General features: G+C 44.8%; 1 protein-coding gene across 1 annotated transcript in view; it reads right to left on the bottom strand.

Moving 5' to 3' along the window:
* Window positions 1-12653, bottom strand: part of NTSR1 (neurotensin receptor 1) — a 94482-nt gene extending 81829 nt beyond the window's left edge. The window contains exon 1 of the mRNA XM_039498909.1: window positions 11940-12653. Coding sequence (XP_039354843.1) covers window positions 11940-12614 — 675 coding nt within the window. The 5' untranslated portion in view covers window positions 12615-12653. The remainder of the gene's footprint in view (window positions 1-11939) is intronic.
* Between the last annotated feature and the right edge of the window lie 8624 nt (window positions 12654-21277).

Below are 21277 nucleotides of genomic sequence, written 5' to 3'. Positions count from 1 at the left end.
AAAAATATTAACCCAATCAGTTGGAAATGGTGTGTTGAAATAAAGGGGCTACAGGGGAGCTTCTTTTGCCTCTGGCCAATTTTATGAGGTTCAGCAGAGCATGTGTGAAGAGTTCCAATACATCCACCTTTTTATGTGCCTGTCTCTCTCCATTAGTTTTAAGGTGGTGAGGGTGATATGGGAACCTGAAGAGAAGAGAGCCACACACAGAAAAAATGGACCGAGAAGGGTTCCTTTTCAGTCTGAAGTTCACACATGGGCTGGATTTTTCACATGCTTATGTAAAATTGCATGCATAATTGCATATGTAAATGATCAGTTACATGCCCAACTGGCTATTTGTATGTGCAAATTATGCGTGTGCAGCTGCCCAAATGGGGATGGATTCTCCACTGCCTTGCACTTTCTGTTGCCATTTACACCTGTGCAAAGTGGACAGAAAAATGGTACCAGATCAGACAAAGTTTTGCACCCACTTTGGAGGGGCATAAATGATGATACAAAGAGCAGGGCAGAGGAGAGTCAAGCCCAGAGGGTCTCATAAAAATTACAAATGGGTTAGATTTCTATTTAAAACCCTGATTTTATTTGACTTTTTTAAAAAAATCATGTTTGAATCCATGAAAACCTTACAATCCGGATTCAACAGTCAACGTATCCTCTGAAAATGCAGCTGTAAGATGTGCACTTCCCATGCAATAAGCCTGCAGTTGTGCATGCAAACAGGCCATAGGAAGAAGTTTTATGCACACAAAGGGATGCCACATGCAGATGTGGCCACACAAAAGGAGGGGGCCCTTTGGAAAAATGTCTCTCTTCCACTACCCATATTCTCATACTATTATTTAAAGCCTAGAAAACGGATAACTTTTTAGGCTACTAATGCAGACTGAGCCTAATCCCACACTGTAAACATTGACTTCAGCAAGTTGCCTGATGGCTCTGAAAGGGTACGGGGATGCAAATGTAAAAATTACATTCCACACAATAAAGATATCAAAGACCCCTGAAAGCATATGGAATCTTTGATGTTTAATGTCCTAGAATGTAGTGTTTAAATTTTGCCCCCAGCTGAACATCTTTAAAGGTGCCTAAGTACAAGAAAAACTCAACGAGAGTTTGGCCAGAGCAAGTAGTGAAAGCTCCTTGGGGCAGGGACTGTGTCTTCTTTTGTATTTGAATGGGGCCTAGCACATTGTGAGCACTACCAGACAACTAGGAAGATGTGAGAAATATCAACGAAAACAGAGGCATGGGGAGCCATCATCTGGTCCGCTTCCTGCTGAAATCAATGGAAAGTCACCCATGGAGTTCAACGGGAGGTGGATTATGTCCTTGGCAAGGGAGCAGCGTCAAAGGACACATAGACGGCAGCACGTTCTTGTGAAGTCGTCATATGGAGGGATAGCGGTGAGCTGCCAGGCAGCAGCATTCCTTTAGCGGGCAGGAAAGGGGATTAGGTGTGACACTTGCTCATGAAACACTGGGCATTCAAGACACTCAGAAAGGTGGCTGAGCAAAATCCTACTAGATGCAGAAACTGTAGTCCATCACCAATATCATCTGAATACTCACTGCTCCAGGGTACCCCTGCAGTGACTGACTCCATGGCTTCTATAAGGTAGTAAAATTACATGAAAGCTGCCATGAACACTTCAGGTTCAAAAGGCCCCTTTCCCAGATCCCAAGATGTCTATGTTCTCTGCTGGGATAGACCCTGCTGTGTGGAGAAATGGATGAAAGTTAGAAGTGTCTCAAGCTGAACATGGAGAATTGGGCAACCCCTTCTTCTTGACCCAGAAAAGAAACAAAACATGAAAGATTTCAATGATGTTGAAAGCAATGCTAGAACGATGGTTAACAGGAAGAAGTGGAAAGATGGCAGTATTGGAATGCAAATGTAAAAATTACGTTCAGGGCAATTAAACATCAAAGATCCCCAAAAGCTTTTTCCCTGCCAGACATGGCACCAGCATTCTCCATCATCGCGACTGCCGGATGGAAGCAAATCTAGCACCATATCATATCTGCGCAGATCAAACCTGGTGCGTGTCAGGAACGTTACCCCTTTGATAGGCATCAGAACATGCCCAGGGCAGAGGAAACAGAGAAATATTTCTAAATGTCAGTAAGTGAAGGTGCCATCTGTTTGGCTTAAGCAGATGCTGTATAGAGACCATAGTAAAATCCTTTTAGGGAGGGATGGGGGAAAGACAATTAAATAGCTGTTTTAAATTATCCAGAAGAAGATTAAAGCCAACTACAGGGTTTTCTTTCCTCTGTGTAGAGGAGCCAGTAGATTAACTTAATCTTTCCCACTTTTTTGCAAACGGTCAATAAGAGGAAAACCTAAGAACTAAATTGATCTGCCACAACATTTCCTGGTTCTTTTATTCCCTACAGCCGACATCTGAGAAAAGAGAAATCAAATGAATTCAAATCAGTACAAAAATATTGTGTAAGAACTGCCACAACATGGCAAACCAAGTGGTTACATAACGCAATGAAAGCATGAGCTTATTTAATTTAGATCCAGCGATAAGGACGGCTGCAGTGCAAAGGGGCTAGGATTAGTCATTCTTGGCTAATGCCGCACTTGGCAACCAAGATCAGCTGCCTTTGTTGATGCGGTTGCTTTGAGGAGCTGATATCTCGTATGTTTAATTCTCTGCTTAACAAAATGTTTCATTATTAAAAGGAAGAATTCAAATCACTGAGCCTGATTCTTCACTGTCCTGCACCTTGCAGAATGGCTTTCACCTGCAAGAGAAAGTGCAAAATGCTAACATCTCAGAATTCTCTTTGTTTGCATTAGTGATCGCATTTTACCCCCTTTCTGCACTCGCGGCAGACAGGTGGAACACCCCAGTTCAGGGCTCCATCCCTACTCAGCACAGCAATTGAGCATTTACATAAGACTTAAGCATGTGCTTAAAGTTAAACAGGTGCTTAATCGCTGTGCTGGAGTCTACATGGCCACACAAGATGCAAAACAGTAGAGAATCAAGCCCCCTAGCTTGCCTATCTACAAAAAAGTTGTGCCACTCTAACTGTGGCAGACTAGTTCAGGTGTGCAATCCCTTTAGTTTGGACATAATTATATCAGGATAATGATGCTTTATATAGCTCTTCCCATATGGGAAACTATACCAGTATAAAGGTAGCTTTATACCAATATAACTGCATCCACTCTAGGATTTGTACTGGTATAACTATTTCAATGTGAAGAAAAAAAATCAAACAGACCTCTAACCGAGATAGCTACATGCATATAGACCAAGCCTTGGTGATAGAAAACTTTTCTAAAATGGGTTCAGTTTCCCACTGCTGCATGTAAGAGTGGTGAGTAATTTACCTTTAATAGCACTAAAGTTTTAAAACTAAAAGTTATGCTAATGCAAGGACAAGAGTGTAGGCGCATTCACCTAAGTTACACTGGTGTAAATCCAGAATGTCTGTACTGAAGTTATAGAGTCACTCTGGTTTGACATAGGTACAAACACAAGTGGAAACTGACCGTTTTGTTTTAGTGGTCTGCAGAGAGCTTCCGTCACCGATTGTTTTTTACACCGTGCCATAGATATACCTGCCCCTTTGCCGACAAACAGAAGAAAATGGCCAGGAACTTGCCCTCTGGGAGGGGAGCTTCCTGCAGTTCTACCAGAGCTAACCTGCCTCACCCAGCCCCTGGAGGATTTGTCTTTTAGAAGAACTATTCAGGTGGTGGAGAGTGGAGTTGGTCGGGAATTTAACAACAAGGTTTTTTGACGGAAAATGCCAATTCGTGAAAACTGAAACTTTTCATGGGAATTTACCAGTTGTGATGAAACTTTGTCAGATGAGGTTTCTCGGGTCCAGGATGGAATGTCAGGGAGCAGTGGCAGGAAGGAGATAGAAGGAGAGATACACCCCTGCCTGGTTCTTACCAGGGACTTAAACCTGGGTCTCCCATATCTCAGAGAGTGTACAAGCCACATGCTACTGGCTATTTTGGGGTGAGTGTCTCTTTGCCTCTCCAGTTTTTCACTGAAAAATTTCCAAAGGTCTCAGTTTTATCCTGATGCAGAATAAGATTTGTTTATTTATTTAAATTGCAATAATTCTTATGGGATGGGAAAAAACCCTTTCCTGCCCAGCTCTAGTGCAGAGTCACCACAGCTGGTCTTCAAGACACCTTCTGCTGGAGGACATGACAAGGGAAAAGGAGGAATGACTGGGACTCCCTTGCACCCCAGTGATTTCTGGCTGCTGGAATGACCCCTCTGGGCTGAGGGCAGCGGGCGTCAATTGCCAAAATCACCAATTTTGCATGCACACGCTCCTGATCTATGCTGAACATTCCTGTATCAGCTCAAGATCATGGCCAGGACCCTTTCCTAGGGAAGAATATAACGTAAGGGCTGCACTGAGGTCAACTGCAGTGCTCGTAATATGGGAGGACTGAGGTTTCTTTATAGACTTCACAGAAAAAATACATTTATAAAAGTGAGACTTGAAGGATGGAGGTGGGGTAACATTTGGGATAGGCAGTAGGCTCCGGGAAGTAGTGAGTTTCCATTAGCACTAAGAGATGCAGCAGGTGGGCAGAGCTACAGACATCATAACTTTGAGGAACATACTGAGAGACCAAGCTTCCATGCTGAGGATCTGCTGGCCCAGTCTTGTATTTCTGATTCTCTAGTTCTTCACCAATCTAGGTGTAGAGAAACTAAAAAGGATCCAGAGGTGAGCAACAAAGATGATCAAAGCTAATGCCAGCCATATGAGCAAAGGCTGTAGGAACTGGGTATGTTTAGTTTGGAAAAGAGGAGATTAAGGGGGGATATGATAGTGGTCTTCAGGTCCTTGAAAGGCTGCCATAAAAAGATGGAGAAAAGTTGTTCTTTTTTGCCACAGAGGGCAGGACAAGAGGCAGTGCATCCAAACTACAGCACAGCAGATTTAGATTAAATCTCAGGAAAAACTCCCTAGCTGTAAGACCAGTAAGACAATGGAGCAGACTCCTCTGGAGGTTGTGGAAGATCATTCACTGGAGATCCTCAAAGAGCAGCTGGACAGCCGTCTGTCTTGGATGGTTTAGACACGACAAATCCTGCATCTTTGCAGGGGGTTAGACCCTCACGGTCTCTTCTAACCCTATGATTTCTATCCTGAAACCTGACTCACTTTTTCCAGTTCCACTCATTAAGTTCCCCTGAAGGCACTCTGGAATGGGCATGACATTGAGAGCAGGTAGAAATAAAACAGAATGGTTAGTTATGAAGCCTATTCTTTCATACGGAGGATTATGTACTGTACCAAGTACCTTAACAGTCTGCAGACACTGTGACATAATAAACAAGGGATTTGGAGAGATAGGCAAACGACTTCCATACAAGGATCGTGGGACTAGGAGCTGCATTACTATAACTGCCCGCCAAAACCTTTGAGGAGTCGCAGAACAGCTCTCTGTATTAGAAACAGGTGGTGAGAAACACATGTGTGTTCTGAGAGGTAGATTCTCACCACTTATGTCTCAGAGCAGATGAGCATTTAGAAATTCAGCTTTTTGCCCCCTGTTGCACAGAGTTGTGCACTTGGAACACAGTCACTTTCCCTGACACCTTTTCACACGCGCTGAGCCCTTTCGACACTGCCAAGCATAGGCCAGATCCTTGAAGTCGATGGAGCGACACCATTTTACTGCAGCTCAGAGTCTATCGCCGTGTATTGTAACAAGGGGACTTGCGCCAGCTGTCTGTGCAAATAAATGGCACATCCACATGCGTCAGGTACTTGTATATCTGGCCACAGTGAATTACAGTCATCCCTAAAGGAAGAAGCAGGCTGAAGTCAGTACCGAGGCAGAGAAGAGGTTCCCATCACTCAGGACCTGCAATGCTATATTTGCCCTACAAACGCCATTGATTCCTCCAATACACTGTTCCTGCACTGAAACCATTGGGGGATTTTTTTTTTTAAATCAAAGTGATTATAACTTCGGTTGTACCATGAGAGCAGCTCTAAGTGCTGCTATCCCCGGCGTGTGTGTTAGTTGACCAAGATATGTATGAGGGTAGCAGAGAGAGAGAGAGAGAGCAAGAGCCATCTGTCCTCTCTCTACCACATGTGCACCACCCATCTCCCTTGTAAGCTAGGAAGGAGCAGGATTCTGGGGCAGCGCTGTGGGTTGAGATAGTGCACTGCTGGCTTTACCACTGAGACAGGTGTTGCGGCCTCATGCCCTCCTTTGGCCAAAGATTTTTCAATGTAGTTTTTGGGGGGTCTCCCGCTTGTAGTATCCCTTGACATTGTTTCTGAGCCCTACAGCAATGTCCTCCGCATTCTATGTTTTAGAAGTAGCTAGAAATCAGCCCGAGCAGCAGGATATATTATACAGAGCCAGGCTTGGCACGTTGTGTACAGTGAGTAAACGCGGTTACTTGGAATTCAGCTGTACACGTGTGGTTTCTTCATATTTCTGTTACTGTGTAAACAGCATAATACCGCTGCCCAGCTAAATGTGAAGAATTGAAAGTGGGAGGTATTTCCCTGACAATAACTGGAGCGATGGATCCGGGCTGTCCCCTCCTTCCAAGACCACAGATGATCCTGGGCAGCATGTACCTATGTGGTGGAGGCCTGGGGGAATGCGTGTGTGTGTGTGTGGGGGGGGGGTGCCACTGCTGGCTGAAATAATGGCTCTCACAGCCAGCTCAATAGGCTTGCACAGTATCATGGGAGAGCTGTCCTATTGTGAGGAGAAATGGAGCCTTCTTTTATAAAGGCTGAAGGCAAAGTGGTTTTGAAACTATTGCAGCACGGGTAAATACAAGGCCTGATTACTGAGTTAGATGCGCAAGTATATGTGTGAAAATGTTTGTGCAATTGTCTGTCTCATTTGCACTTGGAGTTAATGATTAATATATAAATCGTGCAATTGCTCATCGAGTGTGACTACAAGTTTGCACGCAGTCACACTGGCCAGGCCTGCATTTGGCACACAGTTTCACTTACTTTTTCCTTATGCAGTTACATGCCTCCCTTGTTTGAAAGTCAGACCCATGGACAATAGCAGTGCCATGAAATAGCCAAAAGCATTCTGGGTATTAACATGCAAAATGAGCAGACCAAACATCCCACTCAAAAACTCTTCTTCCTGTTACCCCCATGGTGAGTAGCTTTAAAAACCTACTCCAGCTGACGTGGCATCCAAACATTAATTTGCCTGTGTGGAAATGGTTTTGAGAGGTGCTTTAGTTTATGTGAACAATTGGCTGCAGTTTCAGTTAGAGGATGGCTTTCAGTTAAAGTATTAAACAGACTTAAATAATGTAGTTCCAATGTACTTAATGCCTGCTGCCAAATTCAAGACTGAGGCCAAAAGGCAAGTCAGATGCACTGGATTGACAAATAGACTGAATGCTGGTCAATGAAGATACACGATAGAGTATAAGCATAAGCAGCTGCAAAGATGGCGACATACAAAACTGGGAAACATCACTATTCTGTAAGATTAAAGATCAAAGGCTCTCCAGGGCTAACCCCTTCAAGGCATGATGAGTTTAAAGTCCTGCATTACTGTTAAACTATCTGGTATAATTGTGGGCAGGGAGGTTGAATTATCTAATGTATTACTTTTACTGCATTTATTATTCCTTAGAAAGCAAAGAGCATTTTTAATTACTATCAAAAGATTAACTAATTAACGTTCAGTAAAGCCTTCTTAACTAAGAAGTGTTAAAGCACAGGGCATATGCTAAAGACCTGTTATGAATATTGGTTCAATTTATAGACTCACAGACTTTAAGGTCTGAAGGGACCACCGTGATCATCTAGTGTGATCTCCTGCACCTTGCAAACCACAGAACATCCCCCATCCATTCCTGTAACAGACACCTAACCTCTGGCTGAGTTACTGAAGTCCTTGAATCATGGTTTAAAGACTCCAAGTTACAGAGAATTCACTATTTACACCAGTTTAAACCTGCAAATGACCCATGCTCCATGCTGCAAAGGAAGGCAAAAAAAGCCCCAGGGTCTCTGCCAATCTGACATCAGAGAAAATTCCTCCCCAGCCCCAAATATGGCGATCAGTAAGACTCTGAGCATGTGAGCAAGACCCACCAGGCAGATACTTGGGAAAGAATTCTCTGCAGCAACTCAAGAGCCCTCCCCATCTAGTGTCCCGTCTCCAGCCATTTCATTATGTTCATGAATACTCTAATTTAATTGTGGGAATGTTTGCCAAAAACTGCAAATTTTAAGCAAATATTGACAAACATTTGCAGAAAGCAGATTTTAAATACATACCAATATTCACACCAGAAATTGATTCTAAGTGGTATGTTCATCCAGTCGGGCAACAGAAGCAATACCGTGCACCTGTGTGTCCAATCGAAGATATTCCCCACAGTTTAAACTGGTTTCTGACTATGGAATAGTTTCAATTAACTGCTTGCAAGCCAGATACAAAACAAAAAACTATTTACAACTAATATTTTAGAATTAATTGAATCATGAACAAGTTCAAGAAAATCATAACCTGCTTGCAGACAACCTGCAAACAGGAAAAGTGATTTATTTAACAGTATTTACCCAGCTCTGATAAGTGCAATATCATTATTTCCATTTTACGTGTGGAAAACTGATTTGCGGTTAATTGGCTTGCCCAAGGCCACAGACCTGTATGTTGTGAGAGAATGCATTGTCACACACTGTGCCACTCAACTTGATTAATTCACTTCAAGCCTGACTTGCAATATCTCTACTTGTTCAGTCCTGTTTTTTTCCCCCTCTAGCTTCATAGAGCGAAGAACTGCATGCTGCTTTATTGTATGTTTAAAAGGAACTAAACTGCCATTAAAACAGCGTCTCGCATGAGCAAATCAGCATTTAAATCTAGGTCTCCAGATAGGGAAAGCTGTCATGCTACATAAATGAATACCAAGCCCGCTGCTGTTTTACATTACAAGTTATCATCATGTCCTTTTCATTTTTTCAATTAGTGCACAAGTGAAATTAGAAAACCCCGAAACAAAATATACGTTTTTCTACACTGGTCAGTTAGGGCTAGTCTACACTTACCTGCCGGGTCGACGCGGTGAGTTCGACTTCTCGGAGTTCGAACTATCGCGTCTAATCTAGACGCAATAGTTCGAACTCCCCGTGCGCTCCGGTCGACTCCGGTACTCCACCACTGCAAACGGCGGTGGCGGAGTCGACCTTGGAGCCGCGGACTTCGATCCCACGGCGTCTGGACGGGTAAGTAGTTCGAACTAGGGTACTTCGAGTTCAGCTACGCTATTCACGTAGCTGAACTTGCGTACCCTAGTTCGACCCCCGCCCTTAGTGTAGACCTGCCCTTAGAGCACACAAAGTGATGCATTTCCTGTTGTGTAATAAATTAATGCCCCTGCACTTTCATGTTTGAAATAATACAACACTCATATTCCAAAGCACGGAGATATATATTAAACAATGATGATTAAAGTTTCTTAGAAATGTACGTCATCTGTAATCTCTGAAGATGCATATTAGGAGATAAACCCCATTTAACTGAATATAATTCCCTCTCTACGAACTAGTCTGAAGAGTATTTAAAAAGAAAAGATTTTGTGTATACACGGTTATATACTCTTTTAAACTCTAATTGGCTAGAGATTAACTCCCACCCCTCTGAAAACTCATGTCTAGAAGACAAGACCCTGAAAAGTTCTCAGATCTGAGACTGGCATCAACAGAAAAAGCTACATAGGCTGATTTCTCTTTTCTTCTAGTTTGTGTCCAGTTTCCTTACATTTTCAAGCGTATTGCTCCAGGACATAAATATCCTTGAAAAGTTAGAAATTCCATCAAAAAGTAAAAGTAAAACGTGCATAAGAAAACAGAACACTGACTAAACTGTATTATCCTGCATTCCATTCCGCACACTATATAGTGTTAGATCTTCAGTTTGTGTAAAGTAGCATAGCTCCTCTGAAGTTGAAGGAGCTACTCTGATTTATTCCAAGTAACGATTTGTGCGTAAATAGCAGCTCTTTGCCTTGCAAGTTAGTTCATTTTTAATGTTTGTATTGTGACATGAGCCATAACTTTGGGAAATTATGTTCTGTTGCCATAGGGAGGAAATGCGGTGATATCAGCAGAGAAATGTAATTTGAAGATTGGAAGAAAGGAAATCTATGTTTCCTTGATACCATGACAAGTTAAGAGCAGGTGCAAGAGAAATATACAGAACTCAGAAAAGTCAGAGTCAAAGGGTGGGATTGTATTTATTCCAGTGGTTAACGGCTGCTGTAAAGTGAAAACAGTAACATACAGGTCACAGGAGCCCATGTCCTCATCCAATGGAGTTTTGCCACTTTACACCAGCTGAGGGTCTGGCCCCAACAGCACTGAGCACTGGAGACATTATTAAAATGGGGAACTGGCCTTGTTTTCCCCTGAATTTACAGAGAGCGAAGTCACCAGTGTCTACTTTAGAAACCGTTTCTGCTACTTGCTGAAGTGCAGTGGAGAGATGCTAGTTTGGCTGAAGCAGATGTTGGACCTTATTCTGATCTCACGAACACCTGGATTTGCCTGGGTATAATTCCATCGGCTTCAGTGGAGTTACTTCTCATTTACACCAGTGCAAGATCAGAATCAAGCCCCAAGATAGATCAGAAAAGACCTTTGCTTCTTTTATGCACAAAAATTGCACAGGATGGATGGATGGATGCGTTTGTTCCCAGAAGTAATCTGACTTCTAAATAAATTACATTGTTAAAGCTGGAAAGGGATCAGTATGTCAATTCTTCTCCTCCTCCCACCCTGCCCCCCTCTTTGGCCAGGCAGCAGCCTGCAATAAAAGTAAGCACATGTTCACCTGGAACACCACCACCACCTTCTACTCTCCAGAGACCATTTCACGGGACTTACCCTCAGTCGTACAAGTGCAAAGGGTGACTAATGCTGAGGCTCACACAAAGCACATCTACAAAGCTTTGCCACTTTACAATGTCAGCTAGAACAGTGGTTCTCAGCCCAGGGTATGTGTACCCCTGGGAGTATGCAGAGATCTTCCAGGGAGTACTTATCTCATCTAGATCAGTGTTCCTCAACCTGAGGACTGCAACCCCCAGATAGTCATGGGATGGGTTTAGGGGGATCACAAGTGCAGAGCCAGCATTACAAGGTGTCAAACATGGCAATTACCTGGGGTCCCACACCACAAGGGGCCCTGTGAAGCTAAGTTACATGCTTCAGACAAGGTTCACAAGTGAAAAAAACAGGCTCAAGTATCACATTGGAATATAAATATTGTACTTACATTTCAATCGATTTATTTTATAATTATATGGTAAAAATGAGAAAGTCAGAAATTCAGTACTAGTGTGCTCTGACACTTTTCTATTTTTATGTCTGATTTTGTCAGCAAGTAGTTTTTAAGTGAGTATCAGAGGGGTAGCCGTGTTAGTCTGGTTCTGTAGAAGCAGCAAAGAATCCTGTGGCACCTTATAGACTAACAGATGTTTTGCAGCATGAGCTTTCATAGGTGAATTTCGTAGGCATCGTAGGATGCCATGGCTTGCATCCGAAGAAGTGGGTATTCACCTACGAAAGCTCATGCTGCAAAACATCTGTTAGTCTATAAGGTGCCACCGGATTCTTTGCTTTTTAAGTGAGGTGAAACTTGGGGGTGTGCAAGACAAATCAGACTCCTGAAAGGGGTACGGTGGTCTGGAGAGATTGAGAACCACTGAGCCAGAGCACAGGCTTGCAACACAGCCAGGTCAGTGAGTGACCAGGGTCTACAGAGCTGCTGTCAGCTGTTGTTCTCTAGGAAAGCCAGCAGCTGCTAGGTTAAAAAAAAAAAGTCAATCAATCAGTCAAAGCACCTTACTGATCACTGATCTCCAGTGTAGCTACATGCAGTCAGCTCCTAGCATGAACACAAAGAACACAGGGAAACTCACCTGAATGACAGTCTTAACCGTAGAGGCTTCCACAATGGTGGTACAGATCAGAGAGTCCGGCTGCTGGTCCCTGCCATAGATCTCGCCCATGGTGAAGATCATGGGGATGGCCAGCAGGAAGGAGGCCACCCAGATGCAGCTGATGAACTTCTTGGTCCTGCTCCTGGACATGATGCTCTTGGCTTTGAAGGGGTGGCAGATGGCCATGTACCTCTCCACGCTGAGGCTGGCGATGTTGAGGGCCGTGGCGTAGGTGCAGGCGTCCCTCAGGAAGTAGTAGCCTTTGCAGACGGCATCCCCGAAGGCCCAGGGGTGGTGCACCCAGATGAAGTTGTACAGCTCGATGGGCATGCACAGGAGGAAGATGAGCAGGTCAGAGAAAGCCAGGCTGGCCAGGTGGTAGTGCACGGTGCTCTGCAGATTCTGCAGGGACTTCTTGCGCACCAGGGTGTAGGCGGTGATGGAGTTCCCGATGGTGCCCACCAGGAAGAGCGCCAGGTAGATGACCGTGACCATGACTTTGGAGTAGATGTCGGTGTTCACATCCAGGTCTTCCTCGTCCGGCCCTTCGGAGTACGGGTCCGAGCTGTTGGAGACGTTCCCAGCCGCCTCGCCCGCGGGCTGCAGGTGAAACGGGCCCGGGTGCTGCCACGGAGAAGTTGCGTTCAGGTGCATGGCCAGGGATGCTCGGCGAAGGAGGCGGCCCCGCGTGGTACCCAGCGCTCCGCCAGGCTGCGAGGGTGGAACGCTGCCACTAAGACGCGGAGTGGAAACTTGGCTCGTTTAAATGCGCCGGAGAAGGCGGCGCCCGGAGGGGGAGCGAGAGCCCGCCCAGCTCGATTCACAAAATCCACGGGAGGAGCAGCCTCCGGCGGGCGGCACAAGGGGCTGCGCTCGGCTCCCCGCCACCCCCCCACGCCCGCGTCTGGTTCCCAAGGCTGCTCCCGCCCCCGCCCCCCAGATGCGAACCGCACTAAGGGGGTTGCAGCGGGGCGAGGGTCGCTCTCACACAGCCCGCCGGAGCTGGGCAGCGAGTGGTGTGTGATGTGAACCAACTGGAAAAAGGGAAAAGCCGGATCGAGATGGAGCCTGGCGGATCCTACTCATCCCCCCCCCCCCCCCGGTTCAAATGGCACCAACGGAGAGCAAGGCTGGGTCCTCCTGCTAGACCGATCTTAACCCAGACCCTGATGTACCCCCCCGAGCACACGTGCCGCAAAAACCCGGACCCAGCACGTGGATTTCTCCCGGATCCAGCCACGTTTGGACCCTGCGCTGCTAAAGGCTTGTTCCTAAACCGTGAACACGCCTCCCGCCTCGTGCACCAAAACATTCCCGAGTCGGGTGCACCAGCGCCCACAAAAACCTGGACCCGGCCCCTGGATCTAACTGGAATCTTCGGCCCCTAAGTCCCACCTTGTACAATCTAGATAGGAAAAGTGTAGCCACAGCTACTTCACTGTAAAAATCTGGACTCCCTCCCTGCATCCTGGCCCAGGTAGTTGGTACCTGGAGCCTATTTTTAATCTTAACCACCCTTCCCCCCAGCTAAATTCTACTGTCTAAACAGACAGGGAAATCTTGCCTCCTAGTGCAGCGAAAAAAACCAGCTCCTGTTGCAAACCAGTACAGCACCACAAAAACATGTCTCTGTGGTGGGGTCTGCAGGATCTTACCTTTTAAAAAAATTATTATCAATCATCATCATCATTATTTTGCTCCCAGATTCCAAAACTGGGCACTTGGTGCTGTTCCTACTTGGCCAGAAAAATCCAAACTCCAACACATCCACGTGCAAGAGCGACATAAATACACCTGGATCTTGCTGGATCTAGCACATTTTTTGCCCAGAAGCCTGTTAATTCTACTGGGTAGAGATCAAGTGTTGCTGCTCCTAGCCCTGCACTTTACAATGTAATTCATTAATTAAATATCAGCAGGACCCCGTCGATCCAGCTTTTACATTTTTCCAAGTAAACGCGCCCACATGTGAATAATCCAGCATGGAGAAAAGATGTGGGTTCAGTTCCTGCAGCCAGCCTTTTCCCCAAGGCATTGTGGCTTGGGACCTATTGGAAAGCCTAGCTGGCTAATTAGCCGGGAGAAGGAATTGTGGGGGAGAAGGAATAGAAACTGCCAATGCTGTAGATCACCTTTGGAAACAGAGAAGCCTGGACTCTAGGGCCACAGCACACAGTGTGATGGACATTCAGCAACCAAAATAATTGTTACAATAGAGAAATTATTAACAGAACAGCCAGGGCCAGGCAAAAGATCTTGTGGCCACTTTCCCTGCCACACAAGGCTCAAACATCTGCTGCTCCCTGTGTAGTGTGAAAGGGAAAAAAGGGGGAAGATAGATACAGAATCAGTGGCTCTTGTCTTAATGGAATAAACACTATAGCACGGTTCACTTATCTGGCGTATGTGCATATGTCAGTCAGAAAGAACATAAATAACCAATCTGTCTGAGGCTGCCCATGTGTTTGGCAAAAGTACTCCATGAGGAAAGGGAGACAAAAATATGATCTGAAAATGGGTTCCCTCTCTTGTGTATGGTTATGATGTATCAGCACCAGTGCTATAGCATAACTAACCTACACAGACAGACACACACACACAAACACTCCCCCCGTGTTTCTCTCTATTCTATATCCTCCAAGTTTCAGGATTTACAGTCCCTGCCTCTCTCCAGCAGCTCCATTTCAGCTACAGGCTTGTGGAGAAACTAGACTGAATACAGTGCTAGAGGCAAAGTCTCCTCTCATGATCTTCCTCGTGCAGCAGACATGTTTGTCAGCAACAGTTTGGGCTAGTATAGCAATTTTCAGCAATAGGAAATTCTACCTCAGTGATTCTCAAACTGGGGAGTCATGACCCCCTGAGGTGGTTACGTGAGGGCCAGGGGCTGACAGCTCCAAGCCCAACCATGCATGGGGGGAGAGAGGGGATGTTAGTCCTGAGCCCCTGTTAAATTAAAATTAAATTAAATTACCCCACCACCATTTTTAATTTATAAGGGTGGGGGAGGGGGTTGCACTCAGAGGCTTGCTGTATGAAAGGAGTCACCAATACAAAAAGTTTGAGAACCAATGGTCTAGCTGGATAGCTCTGTAATGGGACGACTTACCCTCTCCAATCAGAAATTTTGGAAAAGGCAGAGGCCTTGCAAATTGCGTATGATCCATGATAAAACCGATCTTTGTAAGAGCAGCGAGTCGTTTTTTCAACAAAGTTTGTCTCAGCTTACAATTTTCTCGACTGATTTCAAGAAGTTATTATTGAAGAACGCTGCAGTGCAGCAGGAGGGTGCTCCTCGTTGCCCATATTAAATCATTGATTTGCATTTATTATCGGCTGGTCCCATAGGCCACAGGGTAGCATTTCAACTACCTGACTGGATCAGCATAGATAAATTCCCTCCATAAATTCCCAAGGAGCATTCCACAGATATTCTCCACCATTCACTATAAATTCAGTGTTTCCACCAGCTTTCCTCCCACTAAGGTCAATTGACAGACTAAAATAAAAGGGGGAGCCAGCTGAATTTGCATAAACATTCATGCAAACTGGAGGGGAACTGTTTTGTAGCACTCAACTCTAGTGAAGCGTATTGGCCTAAAGGGTGGACAATATCCCTTTAATTTTAACATTTCGGAGTCTTTTCTTATGAAATCAGCACAAAGAGAAAAATCTCTTTTATTCCCTGGGGTTAGTCTGTCAAGGGCTGCTGCGTCCATCATCCACAATCCCCTCCCCCACCCCCCCGATCATTTCCTCCTGGCTTCCAAGGAGAAGTCTCCTGGGTGACTTCTTAAGCGGCATTTGAAAAGTCTAAGAGGAACTAAGGAAGGCAGAACAAGAATATAAGAAGGGCCACACTGGGTCAGACCAAAGGTCCATCCAGCCCAGTATCCTGTCTACCAACAGTGGCCAATGCCAGGTGCCCCAGAGGGAGTGAACCTAACAGGTAATCATAGAGTTGTAGAACTGGAACTGACCTTGAAAGGTCATTGAGTCCAGTCCCCTGCCTTCAGAGCAGGACCAAGTACAGTTCCTGACAGATTATTTTGCCCCAGATCCCTAAATGGCCCCCTCAAAGATTGAATTTACAACCCTGGGTTTAGCAGGCCAATGCTCAACCACTGAGCTATCCCTCCCCCCGATCAAGTGATCTCTCTCCTGCCATCCATTGCCACCCTCTGACTAACAGAGGCTAGGGACACCATTCCTTACCCAAGCAACAAATTATAACTAGTGAGGTTAGTTCCAACCTTCCTCCACATCAAATAGTCATTCTAATCCGTCTGGGGCACTTAAAGACATAGAATAGACAGACAGCTCAGCTGATCTAACAAGTGAACCTTTCAACCAGTGTGGTAATACAGGGCCTGATTCAAAGCCTACTAAAGCCAGTGGAAAGGATTCCATGTCAAAAGAACAAAATCTTCCAATTAATCCACATTCGTTCAGATAGGCAGCAACCAGATTGTTTTGTGATCGTCTCACAGTGGAGGATTTTTGTTCCTTTTCAGTCCTGTAATTTCATGTTAACCATGCGAGAGTGAATCGGTCCCCTCAACCGCAACTCACACATCTATTGGGCTATATGTGGTTTGAAACGTCTGAGAGCATCTGCGTGTGTGTATAAAATTCTCAGGTTTGGAGTGTGTTTTAAGTTTCTGTGCACTGCCAATCACAAATATTTTGGATTACAACCAAAAGAATATCATCTATCACAGCCTCACATCTTTACAGCTGCCACTGGGAGCTCAGTGCACCAGTTCCTGTGCTTTAGCTCAGCTCTGCATACCCCCCAGCCTTGCAATGACAATTATGAAACAGATGGTTACAGAAACCAATCGCTTACTGAAATATCAACCTAGATGGTTCAATTGCACCATTGCTGTTGATTTAAAGTCAATAGTCTTACAGGCCATTACAGTTCATTTTAATTTCTAGAGCTTTCAGTTCCTAAAGGTACATCAGAGGAATCGGTGTCCCTTAATTAACAGCTGGTGCACTCAGAGCATTCTCTTTTAATGTCAGCAAATGCCTCCTTAGGATGTTTCTAAGTTAATTGATTTAATATATACTATTAAATACTTAACAAGTCTTCTCCAGCCATAAATGGCTGAGGCATTTTTGTTAGCATAAACAGAAGCTCCTGCTTTACAACCAGACCCTTGCATCTCTTTCACAAGGCTGAGGTGATCCGAAGTGCTGGGGTGAAATACAGTAACTCTCATCAAATTTTTTTTGGGGGGGGAGGGAGTGGTCCTGAGATTGTCCAATAGGTAAGGAACTTTGAAATAACCTGAGTGTCTTGAATCATGGAAGTGCACAGTTTCCTTTTGATTTCTTTGTAGGTGGCAACACATCAGAAAGAATATTTGATATGAAAGGAACCTGGAACTAACCTTGTTAATTGTAAGGTATTATATTCCCCTGCCACCTAAGCGCTTCAGGGCAGGGACTGTTTATTACAATGTATTCGTACAGCAATGGGACCATGATTTAGGCTGTGCTAAGATACAAAAAATAATACCTTCCTTTTTTTTAAATGCTCCAAATGCAGCTCAGGAACAGACCGAGCCTTCAGCTTATGGCATCCAAAGCAAGAGAGGAGAGATCCAGGATAAATGGATGCTGAAAGTATCGGCCCGTGACAGACTGACCAGCGGGGCGGGGGGAGTTACTATTTATGTTCTTCTTTGCTGATGTTTTATAACAGAACTTTATAACTGGTTTTGTAACCAGTGTTTATACACACTCGATTCCGGAGGAATTCGTCTACACAAACTATGAAAGGGAATGGATACTGCACATCAAGGTGGAGTTGAGACACCTTGATAGAGTACATAGTTAAACAGGCCTACTTGTAAAGATTGCACTGCCAGACAAGAAACCCCCACAAAGCTGCTCTGAGCCAAAGACAAGATATAAGACCTGGCCTGCTTCAGCCAAATGAAAAGAAAGGTCTAAGGTGGGCTCCCTTCATTTAAAAATGAGAGTATAAGAAGGCCAGGAAGCCCTCATTATATAGAGAATGGGAGTGCTCATCCCAGAAATCCTGACCCTCACCGCCAGCTTCCACTGCCTCGCATCACATCCCCTTTATAGAGTCTTGAGTGAATTAATTAATTCCCTGCAGCTGGTGCAGACCTGAGACCCAGCAATTCCCTGCACTCACTGCAAGCAGCTGTGGTCCTTTCTCCGGCCAGAGGGAGAGAAAGTTAACCCCTCCTCTGCAACACTCTGCGTAGGGTCTCTTAGACTCATAGACTTTAAGGTCAGAAGGGACCATTATGATCATCTAGTCTGACCACCTGCACAATGCAGGCCACAGAATCTCACCCACCCACTCCTGGAACAAACCCCTAACCTATGTCTGAGTTATTGAAGTCCTTTTGCCTGAACTCCTTTTTCTCATTGTGTCTTTAAAACACTCTAAAAAGCACCAGGGTTCTTTCATTGCTAGGAAGCTGGACAAAGATGTTGGCACAGAAAAGCACTGGGCAGGGCATTGCTCAGGTTTCTTTCAGAAAAAGGAATTCTGAAATGAAGGGGCAACGGCTCTTTCCTGCCCTCCCTTCCCCACGTCCTTTTAACCATGCAGTCTCCACGCAAAGGAAGCCGAGAGGATTTGAAAAGAAATGTTCTCTCCTTGCCCACCTAAACCTCCACCCTAAATCCCCACTGTTTGTTTCTGAACTAGGCAACCTTTCTGCTAAGCTCGCCTCTTTTTAATATATTTTGAGTCTGTGTGTCTGGGGCTTAAAAGAAAAAGAATCATAAAACCAAGAGATGACCAACCTCAAATGTTACAGCAAGGCATTTACTTAAATCATTCAAGAAAATGTCACCCCAAAGACCTTGTCTAATCAATCTACCTGGGCTTTAAGCAGAGGTCCCACTGAGCCTAAGAGAAGAGTCCACAGATTGCCAAAAGAATCGTCCCAAATTCCCTTTTATGTTGATCTAATGTGATGCAATAAAAGAAATATATCAGAACCCATCAGGAACTTTTATTCTGATTAACCCTCCTGCAGTCTGATTTCCCCAGGCAGGCCTGCTAAGGAGTCTAAAACCTGCAGAGGCAAAGCTGTGCAGGGAGTTGGCCCAAAGAGAACAAGGCCAGTATCATTTTCCATTAAAGTAGCAGCCTATAAGCCATAAACACATACCTGGCAGATTTGTGACTCATAAGGCTGGACTGATTTACAGCTTTTAAATAAATTTGCAGTTTCTCCCTTCTTCAAATGTCCCTTCCTTGATTGCAGGAGCTTGTGAGCTAAGCTTGAATTGTGACTTCACCCAGGATATGTTGCTGGAATACTAGATGTGTGGAGTGGGCAGTGAAAGAGGAAGGCGTGGGGGACACTGGCACATCGAAATGACCAATGTTAATGGTGTTAGTGGATGTTTCATTACGTATGTGCTTGAAAGTGCCTCTCCCTCCAGGATATTGAAAAATAAAATAAGATATTTCAGTCTGAATGGAGAATAAAGATTTTCAGTTGTGATGTATCAAATTATGTACTAGATTAGACTGAAATGATTCAAGGAGAGTATTTTAAAGCAGAACAACTGATGGGCAATATTTATGGGACTTGACTTTCATACCAGACAAACAGTGTCATTGGAACCCTTTTAGTTTCAAAACTTTGCTGAATAAAGAAGCAAAGAGGATTTCCCATCTCAGAACAGAACAAAGGTGCATTTAGTCCACTATCCTGTCTCTCAGGGTGACCAATGCTGAATGTTTCAAAGGAAAACACCCTACCTGCTTACCTCCCCAAAGACACACACACACAGTCTGGAGAAATGCTTCTCTGCTCTATGCTCATGATTAACTTAGATCATTTGCATGTGGCAACCACAGGTTCACACTGCTGTTCAATGAAGGATAAGTAAGATGCATGGTGGAAGCTTGTAAATATTGCACTTGCTGGGCCAGAGTCATCTGTGGTGCAACACCATTGAAACCAGGGGCATTGCAGCAAGGGTGAATTTGGCCCATTCTCTCAGACTAATTATTTGGTTGGCTGATTTAATTTTTCCAGGCGTTTGGTCAAACGACAGAAGATATGAACTTGATTCTAAACTGATGCCGATGCAGCTTTTCATATAATAGGCAACCAGTCAAAGCAGAGAGGAATGAAATGTACACAATGACACTGGCAGCAGAGTTACACTCGAACGCACGTGTCTTCCTTTTCAGTCGCTGTGGACTTCAAGGCTCTCTCTGGAGCAGCTTTATCTCCCACTTGAGACTGCGAAGGAACTCTAAGAGCAGCAGGAAACTTTTTTGGCTCCACTCATGCTCCACAGGAATTCTGGGCTGGAGGTGACCAATCCCCGCAGCTGTAAGGTGGCAGGAACAGAAAGAAAAAGAGAGGTCCCCGCCATGATCTGGGATGAGGAGTATGAATTCCATTATTTTCATCTTAAAAAACCTATGACTTTTGACATGCTGGGATTTTTGCACATGGGTGGGTGGGTCTGATGGTAACAGCTGAATAATTTTCACTGGAAAAAAAATCTAAAGTGCTGCCAGTTTAAACCCTGAGCCACATTGGGAGCTAACAGAGAGCAGAAATGTGCGGTGATGCTGCACAGACACAAAGGACCAGACCAGTGAACTCTCAGTCAAAGCTTTCATTCCCTCAAGAGTGGACAGGTTTCTTCTTCCCGCACAGATTAAAGGATTTTTAAAAGCCTCCTCCTGAACCCCGATCAGCCATCCCTACCTCCCGTGCCCTCACAGTACACAGGACAGGATTTAACCCTAAGTACGTAGTGATTATGCACATTGAAGGTCACACTACAAACTGACACAGAGACCCTGGGTTCCTTTCACAGCTGAGAATGTAAAATGCATGTGTGCACCTAAACTAGTCACTGCAACACCTGCAAGGGGGGCTAGGTGCCTAAAGACAATTGCAGCAAGTCCTTATCCAATCCTCAACCAGGCAAATCTCCTCTGAAAATGAATGGAAGTATTGGTCAACTAGAGGCTGCAATATTTGGCCCAAGATCTCCATGTGGCTACCAAAATGTGGATTTAGACACTTATGGGTAGGCACACAAATTGGAAAGTTGGACACACCGTCAGTTTCACCTGCCTTTTATTTAAATAGGAAACAGTGACTTCCAGGTCCCATAAATTGTTCAAGTAACAGGCACAGGCAGATTCCTTGTGGCAGTCAAAGCAGCTTGAGTGCACAATATAAATGATTGTGCACACACACACACACACACACACACACACACACACACACACACACACACACACACACTTATGTCTGGCAAAATCGGAATAATCAGTTTTACCA

The sequence above is a fragment of the Mauremys reevesii genome, linkage group 13 (assembly GCF_016161935.1).
Source record: "Mauremys reevesii isolate NIE-2019 linkage group 13, ASM1616193v1, whole genome shotgun sequence".
NCBI lineage: Eukaryota > Metazoa > Chordata > Testudines > Geoemydidae > Mauremys > Mauremys reevesii.
Note: the sequence above shows the minus strand (reverse complement) of the source record. Positions and strands in the feature narration are given on the sequence as shown.